Source organism: Podarcis pityusensis, assembly GCF_964106645.2.
Source record: "Podarcis pityusensis genome assembly, chromosome: 8".
Classification (NCBI taxonomy): Eukaryota; Metazoa; Chordata; class Lepidosauria; order Squamata; family Lacertidae; genus Podarcis; species Podarcis pityusensis.
In genome coordinates, this window is record NC_138033.1 from 9,258,360 (window position 1) to 9,274,010 (window position 15,651).

A 15,651-nucleotide genomic window follows, 5' to 3' on the forward strand; every position below is an offset into this window, starting at 1 on the left:
CCCTAAGCTAGCCCCCTTCATGGAAGGCTGGTGTAAGATACAGGCCCCACTGCTATGAGGCCTACGGACAAGATGGCGCAATTCCAGTATAGACTCCACTTCCTGGTTAGTCCTCCTTATGCCTTGAGGCCACAGATAGAGGCAGGGATTAAGAGCTGCTTGCAAGCTTATTCAGTTTAGCATAGGTTTGGTAGCTTCAAAAAAAAAAAAAAGAGAACAAGAAATCGCAAGAATTGAAGAATAAAAAACTGCTTCCCCAAGGAGATGTTTTTGTGATAACACAAGCCTATCAAGTCAGTGCATTTTACACAAAATTGCACCTAAATCCTGGGGAGAATATTGTTAAGTGTGAATACATGGTGAACATGCGAACTAGGGCAGCTTCACTGTTTGGCGTCTGCATGTTTTGATTTGCTCCAAGCACGAAGGGGCTTCTGGGGTAAGCTGGCCTTTCTGCAAAGCGCTGCTGCTCTTGCAAACTGCAGGGAACGACGCATGGACTGTGCAGAACAAAATCAGTAACAAAATGTGCATTTATTGTGCAAATAAAATAAAATAAAAATCACTGTGCGGAAAGGCCTTCAGTTTAAGGCTGGAGCCAGACAACAGGTTTCAAGAGAGCTGAAAGTGGTTCAAAGTACAGTTCTTTTGTGGCACCGGTTCTTCTGACCGAACAGGTACGGCAGGTTTTGAAACACGAAAGCCTGCAAAACCTGTTTAAGCAAAAGTGCAAGTCGGATGAGCATGTATAGCATGAACATTTGTCTTCTTCTTTTTGTCACCCATCTTCAGCTCTCAGGAAAAGCTGGAAAATGTTCCCAGCCCAAGTGACCGTGAACATGCAATAAGAAATTGCCAAAACATGCATTCAGCTTACCACCTCCCTAGTCTGGCTTTCATTGCTGGGAGGTAGCCAGAAAAAAATGAACCATTATGGTGTGATTACTGTTGTGAGCAGTTGCACCCCATCAATGTTAGATGGAGAAAGCTACCATTATGTCCAAAACAGAATTCGTGAATCCCCTCTAAATTGCATGTGACTGGTGGGAGCTTCAGAGACTGTGTTCCCAGTTGAAAATATCATTAATCAAGGCACTATGCAGCTGGCAGGTCTGATTTATGGAGTGTCATGGAACTGATGGAGAGCTGGGACTTGCCCTCTGAAATATGGAGTTGTCTTCTACTTCAGTGGAGCTGTGATGTTTCAGGGGGAAAGCGATTACTGGCAATCGTGGGCATGTGAACTGGCGCAAAGAGAGGGTTTGTCACTAGCAAAAAGGAGCATACGAGTAGCTAATTCGGTTTGGACAACCTCCACTTATTTCCCTGGGTATTTTCCCACAGGATTCTCATACAAGCCCCAGTGAAATGAAAGAAGGTTGGAGACAAGGAATCCTACTCTGATTGCACCCACTAATATTGTCTATTTCATATCCAGACGCCATTGGTGATCATAGCCTGCTGATGCTGCTGCTTTAGATGTCTGAATAACTCGGGAAATTCTTGTCCAGATGTTTGCTCCAAGTGGCAGATGGGTTGGTTGTGATCAGATAGGGTTTGTAACATCTGCACGATGGGCAGGCACCCAGCAGGTAGGGCTTTCCCCAGCAGAGAGATGTGGGAATGGGGGAAAGGTATACTTGTTGAGTTTCTGCCTGCATTGGTGAAATGCAAAGAGTCATTGAGGGATGGGGAGAAGATGGCAACCTTCACATTTCCAGCAAAGTTAGATAAAGAAGAGTTTGGATTTGATATCCCGCTTTATCACTACCCGAAGGAGTCTCAAAGCGGCTAATATTCTCCTTTCCCTTCCTCCCCCACAACAAACACTCTGTGAGGTGAGTGGGGCTGAGAGACTTCAGAAAAGTGTGACTGGCCCAAGGTCACCCAGCAGCTGCATGTGGAGGAGCGGGGAAGCGAACCCGGTTCCCCAGATTACAAGACTACCGCTCTTAACCACTACACCACACTGGCTCCAACTCACTACTGTCAGGGAAGCTCTGGCCTAGCTGGGTGTGAAGACTTGAAGGCCAATTTGTTCCCTTCTCCCATCTCAAATGTGCTATAAAAATATACCTTCAGACCCCGCCCCCTCTGAGACGCCCACCTGAGTATGGCTTCAGTGCCCTGTGGGATCTTTACCTCCAGGGCAACTCAGCTATGGCTGATCAGACGTCCCCCGATAACCTGTTGAGGAGAATTTGGTGCTGTGTGGACAGGGTGGGTTGGTCTGTCGAGCTGAAACCTTCACCAAAATTAACCTCCGGGGTCAGATTTAAAAACTAGGGCTGGCTCCCGAGAAGCAGTAGCGACTTTTTTTAAAAAAAGTGTGCATCTGTGCACAAACTGAGTACATTTCCCTTGTTGCAGCTCCTTCAGACGGGAGCCCTCCAGAACCTCTGTTTAATTCATCTCCACCGGCCTAAATGCAACCTGGGAGACATGGCAGTGAAACAGCTGGTAGTAAAATAAGGAGGGGGGGAGGACTAAGTACGTACCGCTTTCAGATGGCTGCAATTAGGACCGATACTTCCCACCCCCCCGTTTTGGTTAATGTGCCCTGCTCCCCTTTAACAGCACACAAACCGAGCAGCCAGGCTTTTCTCTCCTTCATAGCAAATCTATGCTCTGCCGGCTCAGCAGCTGTGCGCCAGGCCCAACACGAAAAAGGCAGGAGCTGGGCCACACAAACACAGAATAACTTTAGTACCATTGGCGAGGGCTCATCCCCACTTGCCCCGCCGAATCGGAGCGAATGTCGACCAGGTTTCCTCCGGACTGACATTCACTCCGATTTGGCACCGAAGAGCAGGTTTTCCGGGGGAAAGCAAGTTAAAACCGCTCCAATTTGTGCCTTCTAGGCCTGGGGCAAGCAGGAGCGTGGACGAGACCTCAGTGTTAGCGAGCTAAATTTGGACCACGGAGTTGCGGACGGGAGGTCAAATTGCTAAGGTACCTTCAACGTGAGGAGCAGAAAAGGGCGCAGCTGTGGGTCCTGTCGGGTTCCCCACTGTGTCTCCCTCCACCCACCTCCCCTGGCCCCTGTAACCTGAGATGGACTCCCCCTTTCTGCCAACATCATAGTCTAGAGTACATATCTGGCCTCAGGCTGGTGGTGTGGAGCATGACTGTCAATGCATGTACAGCCGTGAGACATACTCAGAGATGGGTCAGTCCAAACTCCCCCTGGAGGGGGTTGATGGGGAAGGAAGACCCTTGTGGCAAAAGCAAGGCAGTGGCTCATTTTGGGAGAGGAGGCGGGTGCGCCTCAGCTAGTGGAGTCCTCCATGAATCCCCTCTCCTCAGAGATGGGGGGTCGTCGTCTTCCAAAGCTTGCAGGGACTGCACCAGTTGGGCCGCTTGCAACCTCCCCCTCCCCCCCCGGGCCACAACGAATAAGTCGCCTCGTCCCGTTCAGGCCCCTTCCTCGGTGGCGGCGCAGCTGGGGGCGTCCGTCAGTAGCCGGCTGCTCTCGTGAGGGGTGGGGCACATGACGTAGCGGCCCATGCCCTGGGGCTGGTGGACTTCAGCCGCCGTCACCGTGGGCTTGAGCGACTGGTTCTCCTTGGCTGGTGCTTCCTCAGGGCCCAGACCCCCGACAGCACCCAGCTCCGCCTCTCCGGGGGCCACGCCGTCGTCCATGTTGACGTAGAGGATCTCTTCCGGGTCCTTAGCCGGAGGGAGGGACTTAAGGATCTTCTCCAGCTCTTGGTGCAGGATCTCAAAGCTGGGGCGGTCACGAGGGTTGAGGGCCCAGCAGCTCATCATCAGCTCGTACCTGCGCGGGTCCAAAAGAGATGTTATTTCAAGGGAACTTGGGACGCAGCATCCTTGGAAGTTACTTATAAGTGGGTACTTAATCTGCTGGGGATTTTACCATGCTTCAGAAGGGGAAGGAGAACTCGTTCTCTCTCTTGTTTATATCCCACCTTTTTTACTTCCCCTCCTTAATTTATCCCTGTGAGGTAAAGGTAAAGGTAAAGGGACCCCTGACCATTAGGTCCAGTTGTGGCCGACTCTGGGGTTGAGGCGCTCATCTTGCTTTACTGACCGAAGGAGCAAGCGTACAGCTTCCAGGTCATGTGGCCAGCATGACCAAGCCGCTTCTGGCGAAACCAGAGCAGCACACGGAAATGCTGTTTACCTTCCCGCTGGAGCGGTACCTATTTATCTACTTGCACTTTGAGGTGCTTTTGAACTGCTCGGTTGGCAGGAGCAGGAACCGAGCAACGGGAGCTCACCCCGTCGCGGGGATTCGAACGGCCGACCTTCTGATCGGCAAGTCCTAGGCTCTGTGGTTTAACCCACAGCACCACCCGCATCCCTGTGAGCTACGTGAGGTTGAAACACAGTGACTGAAGCAAGATCACCCATTCTGAACCATGACATGGGAAGGAGGATTATTGGTTTGTTTTTGTTTTTATTATGCATTTGGTGGTTCTTTATATTGTATTTTCCTGTTGTGAACCATCCTGAGATCTACGGGTGAATGGCAGTATACAAATTTAATGATGATGATGATGATGATGATAATGATAAATGACTCAGCAGGGATTCAAACCCTGGTCTCTGAAATCCTAGACCAACACTGCAGCCCAAACTTAGGTGTGAGAAGCGAAGTTACAGGGAACCAGGCAGAAGGCCTTCTTGGTGATGGCATCGTGGAACGCCCTGCCATCAGATGTCAAGGAAATAAACAACTATCTGACTTTTAAAAGACGTCTGAAGGCAGCCCTGTTTAGGGACGTTTTTAATGTCTGATGTTTTATTGTATTTTTAGTATTTTGTTGGAAGCCGCCCAGAGTGGCTGGGGAAACCCAGCCAGATGGGCAGGGTACAAATAATAATAATATATTATTATTATTATTATTATTATTATTATTACTACTACTTACTACTACTACAACTCCCGTCATCCCTGACCACTGGTCCTGCTACCTAGGAATGATGGGGGTTGTAGTCCAAAAACAGCTGGAGACCCAAGTTTGGTAAAACTCTTCTCTAACCGCTATGTCATAGCGGCTCAGGATTTTGGATGAGTTCAAGATTAATATTAGAGCTGCTCAGGGACCTTGAAGTTTTGTAACGGAGGCCTTAATTTGAGCCGGGGGCAGCGGGTCAACCCTGGAACCCGTTTTCAGTTGCCAGGGTTGTAGGGTGAAAAAACTGAATTTGCTTGCCCGCTGAGTGAGCATAGTCACATTCCTAAGGCAGAGAGAGCCAGTGGTGGGATGTCATGAAATTATTTTTTGCAACGATACAGCCCCCTCTACAGTCCAGGCTTACTGATCATAAGGCAGAAAACCTAATTGGCCATGCTGCACAGCATCATGGGAAGACAGAGGAAGGAGATGCCAATTTGAAGAAGCAGTGGTGGTGCTTACAGGCCATCCAGGCAGTCGATTGGCTGCTTGAGTCGATTGCCCTGACGCAGGTAGTCGTAGATCTCACTGTTTTCCACACCTGGGTACGGCGTCTGGCCTCGCGTCGCAATCTCCCACATAGTAACGCCGAACGACCACTGCAGGAAAGGAGTCAGAAAGAGGGAATTAGATGCTGCTGGCCAAGCACAGAATTCAACTTCTCCCATTGGCTGGGGCAGCCTGTCCTGTTTCACCGCCTGAGGCAAAATGGCCGCCCTCCCGCCTCGCTAGCTAGGGTCGTGCAGCGGCGGCGGCTGGCGAGATTTTGTGAGATCTCACCAGAGACCGCTGCTGCTGCTTCACCTCACTTCTCTGGCAGTAGGGGTAAGCATGAGGGGGACTCAGTCTGCTTCACGGGCAGGCCAGCTCTGTCCATTGGTAGACAGAAACAGAAGCCAATTTAGGAGGACACAGAAGCTGGTCTTCTCATTGGCCTGTTCAGGAGGAGGGTAGGATCAAAGGCTTCCCCAATTGGCTGCTCACCACGTCGCTCTTGATGGTGTAAACACGGTCGGCCAGACTCTCAATGGCGATCCACTTGACAGGCATTTTGGAGATACGGCCTTGCCGGTAATAATCGCCGTTGTAGATTTTCTTAGAGAGGCCAAAGTCAGCGACACAAGCCGTCATGCTCTCGTTCAGCCTGTTGGGTACAGAAGCCACGTGTGAATGTGTGGGTTGCTCGTGGGAGAGACGGATGTGAGATTGTCAAAAGCCGTGGATCAAAGTTTGAATTAGAGATATTAAGTAATGATTCTAAAATTTTGGATATAATATACAGCTGAGTGATTGGGTAAAATTATGGAAAGAAGGTTTAAAATTTACTGCATGCAATGCCCTAAAAGAAGATGTGATGAAAATGATGTATAGATGGTATATAACACCTGTCAAGTTAGCGAAAATGTATAAAGTCAGTAATAAATGTTGGAAATGTAAAGAAAAAGAGGGAACATTTTATCACATGTGGTGGGAATGTAAAAAGGTGAAATGCTTCTGGGAGATGATATATAATGCGATGAAAAAAATGTTGAAATATACACTCATAAAGAAACCAGAAGCATTTTTACTGGGGATTGTGGGGAGTGATATAAATAGAAAGGAATGCAAGCTCTTCTTATATGCAATAACAGCAGCAAGAATATTACTGGCCCAAAAATGGAAGCAAGAAGAATTACTGATTGAAGAATGGAGAATGAAGTTAATGGACTATGCAGAACTAGATAAACTAACAGGAAGGATTCAAAACCGGCGGGACCAGAAATTCACGGAAGACTGGAGTAAATTTACGGACTATTTGAAAAGTATTTGTGAGATCAGACAACGTTTGTAGGTTTGCAAGAAGTTTTGTAAGTAGTATTATTGGAAGTATTGCAAAAATGGAGAAGGGGAAGGATGATTTGTTAAGAGATGTAAAGGCAATATAAAGTTAAGAAATGCGTAAGAAGTGGTTAAAACAGTGGATCATCAGAGGTGCTGATGGAAGTCTAAAAAGATTGTATAAGTGATAAGTTATGTGGTACATTTTATAATTTATATGTTAAAAATCAATAAAAATATATATTATAAAAAAAAAGAGATTGTCAAAAGCCACTAATCTGTGCATCCTTGAAATCCCCTCTTCCATCATCTCTCGCGTCACACAAACTCACATGCAATTGCGGGCGGCGAGATCACGGTGTATGAAGTTCTTGCTACTGAGATACTCCATCCCGCTAGCAATGTCCGTCATGAATTTGACCAGCGTCTGTGTGGGCAGGTACTGGAAGATGAGGAAAGCACAACGATCAGACACAAGCAGTGGGTGGGCTGCAGGCACCTCAATGTTTAACTCTCTTTCCCCTGTAAGAGGAGAGGCCCACTGGACTCCTGTGTGGAGGACCCAGGATCCAGCGGGCTCCCTTCACCTTCCCTTTGTCCCCCTCTAGTGGTCATTCTCTGTGTTACAGTTCGTTTGTTCGTTCATTAAACCGCCATATTGCTCCATAGCAAAGCTCTTGGAGAGACTCGTATTGAAACAGAAAACCAAAACAAGCCTAGCAATAAAATGTATAAAAAGCACTTCATATGCATACTGAAAAATAAAACACAGGCAAGGATTAAAATTCCCCAGTTAAAAACCCTAGTTCAAATAAAAGGAAACCAGCCCTCCCGATTTCAGGCCAAGAGGCCTGACATTTGATTCCCATACTCTCCAACAACTCAATGGCAAAATCTGGGACACAATCTTCCAGGATGCTATCTTCCCTTTTCTTCTTGCGAGAGAACGGCAGACATCTTGGATGCCATGATCTTGTGCGATTTTGCACCGCAATCCAGAGAGCCAGTGTGGTGTAGTGGTTAAGAGCGGTAGTCTCGTAATCTGGTGAACCAGGTTCGCGTCTCCGCTCCTCCACATGCAGCTGCTGGGTGATCTTGGGCCAGTCACACTTCTCTGAAGTCTCTCAGCCCCACTCACCTCACAAAGTGTTTGTTGTGGGGGAGGAAGGGAATGGAGAATGTTAGCTGCTTTGAGACTCCTTAAAGGGAGTGAAAGGTGGGATATCAAATCCAAACTCTTCTTCTTCTTCCCCTCCAGTGCTTTTTTCGGGAACGGCACGCAATAACTCATGTTTTGGGCTGCCACGTGACACTGTGGCCCTGAAAAAGCATTTTTCTGAGGGGGGGGGGAATTGAGGTCCAAAATCGTGCAAGATCATCACGGCGTCCAAAGTGGCCGCCGTTCTCTCATGAGAAAAAAACCAGGATGTCTCAATTTTTCCGGGACACCTGTGTGGTATGGATTCCCCGCAACAGATTTCTCATGGGGCAGCACTATGTACCACTGGGCTCTCGCCAAGCCGGGAGTACAACAGGAAGCTGTGCAGGTCTCCGTGTTTCATAAAGGGCAGGATGACAACCGGGGAGGGGTATCCTTCGCTCTCTGTGTTCTGCAGGCAAACTCCTGAGGGAAGAGAAAGAGTGTGAGTTTCTCAGTGGGCAACAGAGAAGACACGAGGATCAATGGCCAACAAGGACCACAGGAGGAGAGGGTCTCGTGTGCTCGGGTCTTGCTTGTGGGTTTCTCACAGGCGCTGGGTTGGCCGTTGTGAGGAGTGGGTGCTGGACCAGGTGGGCTGTTGGCCCACATCTCCTGATGTTCTTACATTCTTCACTCTTTCTCCCTCAGCTTGTGGCAAGTTGTGCAGGCCAGGCCGTGCCACATGTGTACAACTTGAGAGAACCACAGAACCTGTGATTCTCATGGTCCTGTATACCTGAAGGCAGGGGCGTAGTGTGGGTTGTCAGCACCCGGGGCAAGGCAAGTAATTTGCACCCCCTAACCTGTGGATTTGCGCCCCCTAACCCTAACCCCCAGATGTTGCGCCCGGTGCGGCCAGCCCCCCCCTGCACCCCCCTCGCTACGCCACTGCCTGAAGGAGCGTCTCCATGCCCATCATTCAGCCTGGACACTGAGATCCAGCACCGAAGGCCTTCTGGTGGTTCCCTCATTGCAAGAAGTGAGGTTACAGGGAACCAGAAAGAGGGCCTTCTTGGTAGTGGCGCCTGCCCTGTGCAACGCCCTCCCTTCAGATGTGAAGGAAATAAGCAGCTATCCTATCTTTAAAAGACATCTGAAGGCATCCCTGTTTAGGGAAATTTTTGATATTTAATGCTGCATTGTTTTTAACGCTCGATTGGGAGCCGCCCAGAGTGGCTGGGGAAACTCAGCCAGCTGGGCGGGGTATAAATAATAAATTATTATTATTAACCATAGACTTGGAAGTGACACCAAAGGTCTTCGAAGTCCAAGCCCCTGCAATGCAGGAATCTCAGCTAAAGCATCCGTGACAGATGGCCATCCAACCTCTGCTTAAAGACCTCCAAGGAAGGACAGTCCACCACCTCCCGAGGGAGACCGTTCCACTGCTGAACGGCTCTTACTCTTCCTGAATTCTTACTGTTTCCTGCATTTCAGGGGCTTGGACCAGATGGACCTTCCAACTCTACGATTTTATAATTCCAAAGAGTGAGAGAGGTGAAAAAAGGAAGACACGGAGGGGGAGGGAGCCTCCCTCTCAAACTTGCACACCATCTGGAAGCCCCCTCCCCTCCCCATGTCCCACGCCTGCCCCCAACCCCCAAAAGTCTTTGCCCGTGAGAACATCCTCTTTGGGGGTCCTCTTACCCGACAGGACGCTCTCTTGGTGCGCCTTGTGCCTGAGAGTTATTTTTACTGTGTTCCTCTTTAATGTGAACCAGAGAGGGAGAAGGGGCTGTTGGGCGAGTCGCAAACTAGCATCAGCTGAGCTTCCACCCACCCCCTCTGTGGACTGTCAGAGCTCCCAGCATCCTTGCCAACATCTGTTTTCCCAAGAAGTCTTTTTTTTTCTTCGCCCCCTCACTTGGAGTCCTGTTCCCTGGGGATGATGCGTCCATTCTGCCTGCCTCCCTCCCTCTGCAACCACCATCCAAAGGCCGTTTCCTCTCTTCTGGTTTTTCCCAGGCTACAGCCTGCAGAATATGCCCTAAATGGAATGGCCGAGTGTGCTATTTCTCGGGACGGCGACAATAATAATAATAATAATAATATATCCTGCCCATCTGACTGGTTTGCCCCAGCCACTCTGGGCAGCGTCCAACAAAGTACAGTGGTACCTCGGGTTACAGACGCTTCAGGTTACAGACTCCGCTAACCCAGAAATAGTACCTCGGGTTAAGAACTTTGCTTCAGGATGAGAACAGAAATTGTGAGGCCCCATTAGCTAAAGTGGTGCTTCAGGTTAAGAACAGTTTCAGGTTAAGAATGGACCTCCAGAACGAATTAAGTTCTTAACCCGAGGTACCACTGTATTAAAGAAAAACATAGCGAAACACCAGACATTAAAAACTTCCCAACCCAGGGCTGTCTTCAGATATCTACGGAAAGTCATATAATTGTTTACAGTGGTGCCCCGCAAGACGAATGCCTCGCAAGATGGAAAACTCGCTAGACGAAAGGGTTTTCCGTTTTTGAGCTGCTTCGCAAGACGAATTTCCCTATGGGCTTGCTTCGCAAGACGAAAACGTCTTGCAAGTTTGTTTCCTTTTTCTTAACACCGTTAATACAGTTGCGACTTGACTTCAAAGAGCAACTCATAGAACGCAGTGTACATAGTAGCCTTTTTTTGAGGTTTTTAAAGACTTTGGTGATTTTTGAAGCTTTTCCAAAACTTCTTTTGCAGCCAAGTTAAGCTTTTAAAACTTTTTTGGGGGTTTTTGGATTTTGGGTTGGGGTGTTTGGAATTCAAGGACTTGGTGTTGGGGAGGGGTTTGCAAGAATCTGGAAGCTTGTGTCTTTTTTCTGCATTTTTTATGATTTTCTGTGACCATTGGGCCACTCTGCTGTTTTTTTAAAAAAATTCTGGATTTGAATTTCTGTGTGCTGGGTGGCTGGGGGAACAGTTGGGGAGGGGTTTGCAAGAATCTGGAAGCTTGTGTGGTTTTTTTCTGCATTTTTATGATTTTCTGTGACCATTGGGCCACTCTGCTGTTTTTTTAAAAAAAATCTGGATTTGAATTTCTGTGTGCTGGGTGGCTGGGGGAACAGTTGGGGAGGGGTTTGCAAGAATCTGGAAGCTTGTGTGGTTTTTTTCTGCATTTTTATGATTTTCTGTGACCATTGGGCCACTCTGCTGTTTTTTTAAAAAAAATCTGGATTTGAATTTCTGTGTGCTGGGTGGCTGGGGGAACAGTTGGGGAGGGGTTTGCAAGAATCTGGAAGCTTGTGTGGTTTTTTTCTGCATTTTTATGATTTTCTGTGACCACTGGGCCACTCTGCTGTTTTTTAAAAAAAATTCTGGATTTGAATTTCTGTGTGCTGGGTGACTGGGGGAACAGTTGGGGAGGGGTTTGCAACAGTTGGGGAGGTTGTTGTACCAAATTTGGCTTTGTTTGGACTTTTTTTGGCCATAGGAACGCATTAATTGATTTTCAATGCATTCCTATGGGAATTCGTGATTTGCAAGACGAAAAATTCGCTAGACGAAAAAACTCGCGGAACGAATTAATTTCGTCTTGCGAGGCACCACTGTATCTCCTTGACATCTGACGGGAGGGCGTTACACAGGGAGGGCGCCACTACCAAGAAGGCCCTCTGCCTGGTTCCCTGTAACCTCACTTCTTGCAGGGAGGGAACCGGCATATAATTGTTTATCTCCTTGACATCTGACGGGAGGGCGTTACACAGGGAGGGCGCCACTACCAAGAAGGCCCTCTGCCTGGTTCCCTGTAACCTCACTTCTTGCAGGGAGGGAACTGGCAGAAGACCCTCGGAGCTGGGCCTCAGCGTATAAGCCCTGGCTAGCAATGGCTACCAGCTGCGACAGCTATGCTTTGCCTTCACAGTCAGAGGCCACAATGATTCCAAATATATGCTGCTGGAAGTCACAGGAAGGGGGAAAGAGCTCTTGCGTTTGAGTCCCACTTGTGGGTTTCCCAGCGGCATCTGGGTGGCTGCTGTGAGTGCAGGATGCTGGATCAGACGGGTCACTGGCCTGCTCCAGAAGGACAATTCTCATGTTCTTACGCGGATGTGGTTCTTCAGGCTACACACCAAAAAACCTAGCCCAGGCATCATATGTTGGGCAGAAGAATCAATGGCTTAATGTCCCAGAATGCTCTGGGGCAGTACCACACACAACCTGGAGGAATTTCGGGGTAATGATAGCGGAGAGGGTGAGTGGGGGTAACTCATAAGCTCCCCCCCCCCCCGCTGAAAGCATTAACTCTTCATGTGCCGTGGCTAAGATAGCTCACCAATCAGTTTCATGACGTTAGGGTGGTCAAAGTCCTTCATGCAAACGGCTTCGCTGAGGAAATCCTCCATCTCGCTGCGGGTGCAGATGGCAACTGTGAGGAGGAAAAGTAAGGTCGGTGGCATGAGATGGGCTTTGGGAACATGCCAGGGGGTCAGGCAGTGAAAACTGTTTTCCACGCCCGGGTGTCGATGCAGAACGTTGGAAGCAGTGACGAAGAATGAGAGCACCTCTGAGCATATGAAGGGTGCTCAGCCATGTCTGGCGGTGGTATTCAGGTCAAGGGGACGTAGGAAATTGCATTTCCAAAGGCAAAAGGCAGAGAGTATGGAGAGGTTTCTATCATGGGTGAGCAGGCCCAATTTACGTTGTTTTTTCAATGCAGAAGAAAAGGAAAGAAGGCCTCTGGGCACGTGCAGAGTGATGTTTCTTCATTGCTGGTATAATCCCAACCTGCCCCAGCGTGACCAGGATGAAACCACCCCCTCCACCTCCACTGCTACTTACTTTTCATGGTCTTAACGGCAACCTTAAGGACTGCTCCGTCTTGGCTGAGTTGCCCCTCCATTACGGAGCCAAATTCCCCTGCAGAGACAAAGAAGAAGAAGAGGAAAAGGCCTATGAGCAAGAGAGAGCAAATGCCAAATCATGCCAGGTAGAAATTGGGAGTAGATCAGGCCAAATGGCGTTCATGTGAGAAAATGCCCGTGATTTTAACCCAGGCTTGAAACAACCTGGTCACCTGCAGCGAACAGAAAACTCCTCCTAGGTAACCAGGCAGAGAAGGGGGAGGGTATGCCATTAAATTTTACTCAGAGTAGACTTACTGAAATGAATGGACCTGAGTCATGTTGTTTCATTTCAGCATAATTTCGAGCAAAACTTAGTTAAATACCATATATATATATATTCATATATTCTCCCCAGTGATTCTTCTTTTCTTTTTAGGCTGCCTGTGATTAATCTAGTCATGCCAGCTAGTTTACCATTTTTGTTGGCCTGGATTTTTTTTTCCTGGAGGCTCCATTTTAACCGCCGTACAACTTTGCACTGTCCTGATTTCATGTAGGAAATATAAACACAGACGATGCGAAGCAAGCGTTAGGTACTGAGTAGCTCTCGTGTCCAAGAACAAGGAAATCCAGGGGTGGGTGGGAACGTTCCGATAACGCCAAAACCATTTGTGTGCCGTTGGGAAGTCGGCAGCCAATACCCATAAGAGCAAAACCGCAAATATTTATAGATAAGTGAAAACACAGCGTTGGTAACCATGCCTCCCCTTTCAAACCGGGCAGCGTTTACACGGTTCGGGTTATAATTAGCGCAGTGCATCACTGGCATGTGGGATGCAGTGCTGCCAGATGTGCTGGTGGTGGCAAATGGCCTCAGCTGCTTTAAATTAGAAAGCGAGATAAGGTTTGTGGAGGAGAGCAGTCCAGCAGCAAAAAAAATGAAGCTTGCATGTTCAGGTGCAGTGTACCAGGCTTCTGGGACGTGGGTGACGCTGTGGGTTAAACCACTGAGCCGATCAGAAGGTCGGCGGTTTGAATCCCCACGATGGGGTGTGTTCCCGTTGCTCAGTCCCTGCTCCTGCCAACCTAGCAGTTTGAAAGCACGTCAAAGTGCAAGTAGATAAATAGGTACCACTCCGGCGGGAAGGTAAACGGCGTTTCCGTGCACTGCTCTGGTTCACCAGAGGCGGCTTAGTCATGCTGGCCACATGACCCGGAAGCTGTACGCCGGCTCCCTCGGCCAGTAAAGCGAGATGAGCGCCGCAACCCCAGAGTCGGTCACGACTGGACCTAATGGTCAGGGGTCCCTTTACCTTTACTTTTACCAGACTTCTAGTAGGAAGAGGAAAGAGAGCTCTTGATCCAGCAAGTTCTTTTGTATAGGGTGCAAGCCAGAGGATGGGCGGGGGGGGGGGAAGTCTACCCTTCATCCCCCCCCCAACATAAAGCTGCAAGATGACAAAAGAGGTCCTTGATCTAAAATATCCAGCTCTATAGAAGGGTCGTGTGGGCTTTGCCCTGGCAGGAGCAGAGGCTTCTGTCTGGATAGGAAACGCAGGCAGGTGGGAAATTCATTTCCCCTGTTTCTCCCGGGGCAGAAGAACATGAGCTATGTAAGGGCTTCAGCAAGCCACATGAACTCTTGGAAGAGCCGACGGCTGACATTTCGGGACCAGATCAGACTTTCCATGTCTGACTCACTCAGGCTGCTGCCTTATGAAATATCTGGGGTGTTCTAGGGATAGGCGTAAGACATGAGATTTGTGGGTTGTTGTTTTTAAAAGGGTTCGGAGCCTGCAAACATTCGCTCAGTGATGATCTCTCTCTCCCAGTTCTCCAAATTTAGCAACAGAATTAGGAGGGAATGCAATGAGTGGAAAGGAAGCGAGGAGAACAGCCTTTGAACTAGGGTGTTAATAATCCATTTCCAACACCGGGCTTCAGCCTAGGCAAAAGGGAAGCAAGAACAAACAGCAGAACACTTCTGAGCATGCGCAGAGTGCCTTTCCTGCTTGCATTGGGGAAAGACCACACCAGCCCACTCCTCCATGTGAAGGGTTTGAGATTAGGGCTTTGTAGACATAAGAAGTCAAGCTGTGAGCCTTAGGAAGTCTTCCTGTAAGAATGGATCCCTGCAAATTTTTGTGCTAGAGAAAAGTTACCGTATATTTCCAGCTGCCAAGGGAAACACAGAATGCTAGAACTGGATGTACTGTTTTACTTAATTCCCCCCAAAACTGGCTGCCAACCTCTTTCTCTCCCCTGTCCTCCCCTCCCTGCCTTTTCTCAGTTATTAGTTCCTAATAATATTTGCTTCTTGTCATCTCTGTGCTTTGGATCCTGTCTTGATGTTGACCATAGAACCCTGGTTGATTTTATTTTATGTACAAATAACATTTAACTTTGCTTTGGGAACTCCTGCTCTCTTTTGAAGGGGTGTCCTATCCGTGTCTGGTTTAAAGGCAGAGAACCATGAACAGAGAGGGCAGAAACTTAATCTATACATATAAATCTGCATATGCAAATCGGCTTCCTGTTAAGTCCTCTCTTTTCTTCGCATAAGTGACAGCTGAAGAAAATACAGGTTCCTGGGATGGTGAAAAATCGTTACAAGCTCCCACCCTCAGATAAGATAACCTAGATGTCTAAAGTAAGGGTTAGCAACTGGCAGCCCTCAGGCTGCAGCCAACACCCAGGGAAGGTAGACTTTCCACATGCCAATCTAGAATAAAAAATAAAAAATGGATTTTCTGGAGGTAGAAAAAGTAAGAATTTGCCAGTAAACTGTTTTTAAGAATTAGCTAGAAGGCCAATTCAGACTTGCCCCTGCTCTGCCACTTTCCTCTGCAGAAACCCGATTGGAGGAAAGACCATTCCGGCCCCCCCCCCCCGATTGTTGTTTACTTCAATTTATTGCTAAAGAGTGAGTTTTTCTGGGGAAAG

General features: G+C 48.3%; 1 protein-coding gene across 2 annotated transcripts in view; it reads right to left on the minus strand.

Moving 5' to 3' along the window:
• Positions 1-519: 519 nt before the first annotated feature.
• Positions 520-15,651, minus strand: part of AXL (AXL receptor tyrosine kinase) — a 73,198-nt gene continuing 58,066 nt past the window's right edge. For both annotated transcript variants that reach the window (XM_081018669.1, XM_081018670.1), the window contains 7 exons: positions 12,704-12,781; positions 12,198-12,290; positions 8,243-8,364; positions 7,073-7,182; positions 5,907-6,066; positions 5,385-5,521; positions 520-3,778 (listed from right to left, as the gene is read on the minus strand). In XM_081018669.1, coding sequence (XP_080874795.1) covers positions 3,415-3,778; positions 5,385-5,521; positions 5,907-6,066; positions 7,073-7,182; positions 8,243-8,364; positions 12,198-12,290; positions 12,704-12,781 — 1,064 coding nt within the window. In that variant the 3' untranslated portion in view covers positions 520-3,414. The remainder of the gene's footprint in view (positions 3,779-5,384; positions 5,522-5,906; positions 6,067-7,072; positions 7,183-8,242; positions 8,365-12,197; positions 12,291-12,703; positions 12,782-15,651) is intronic.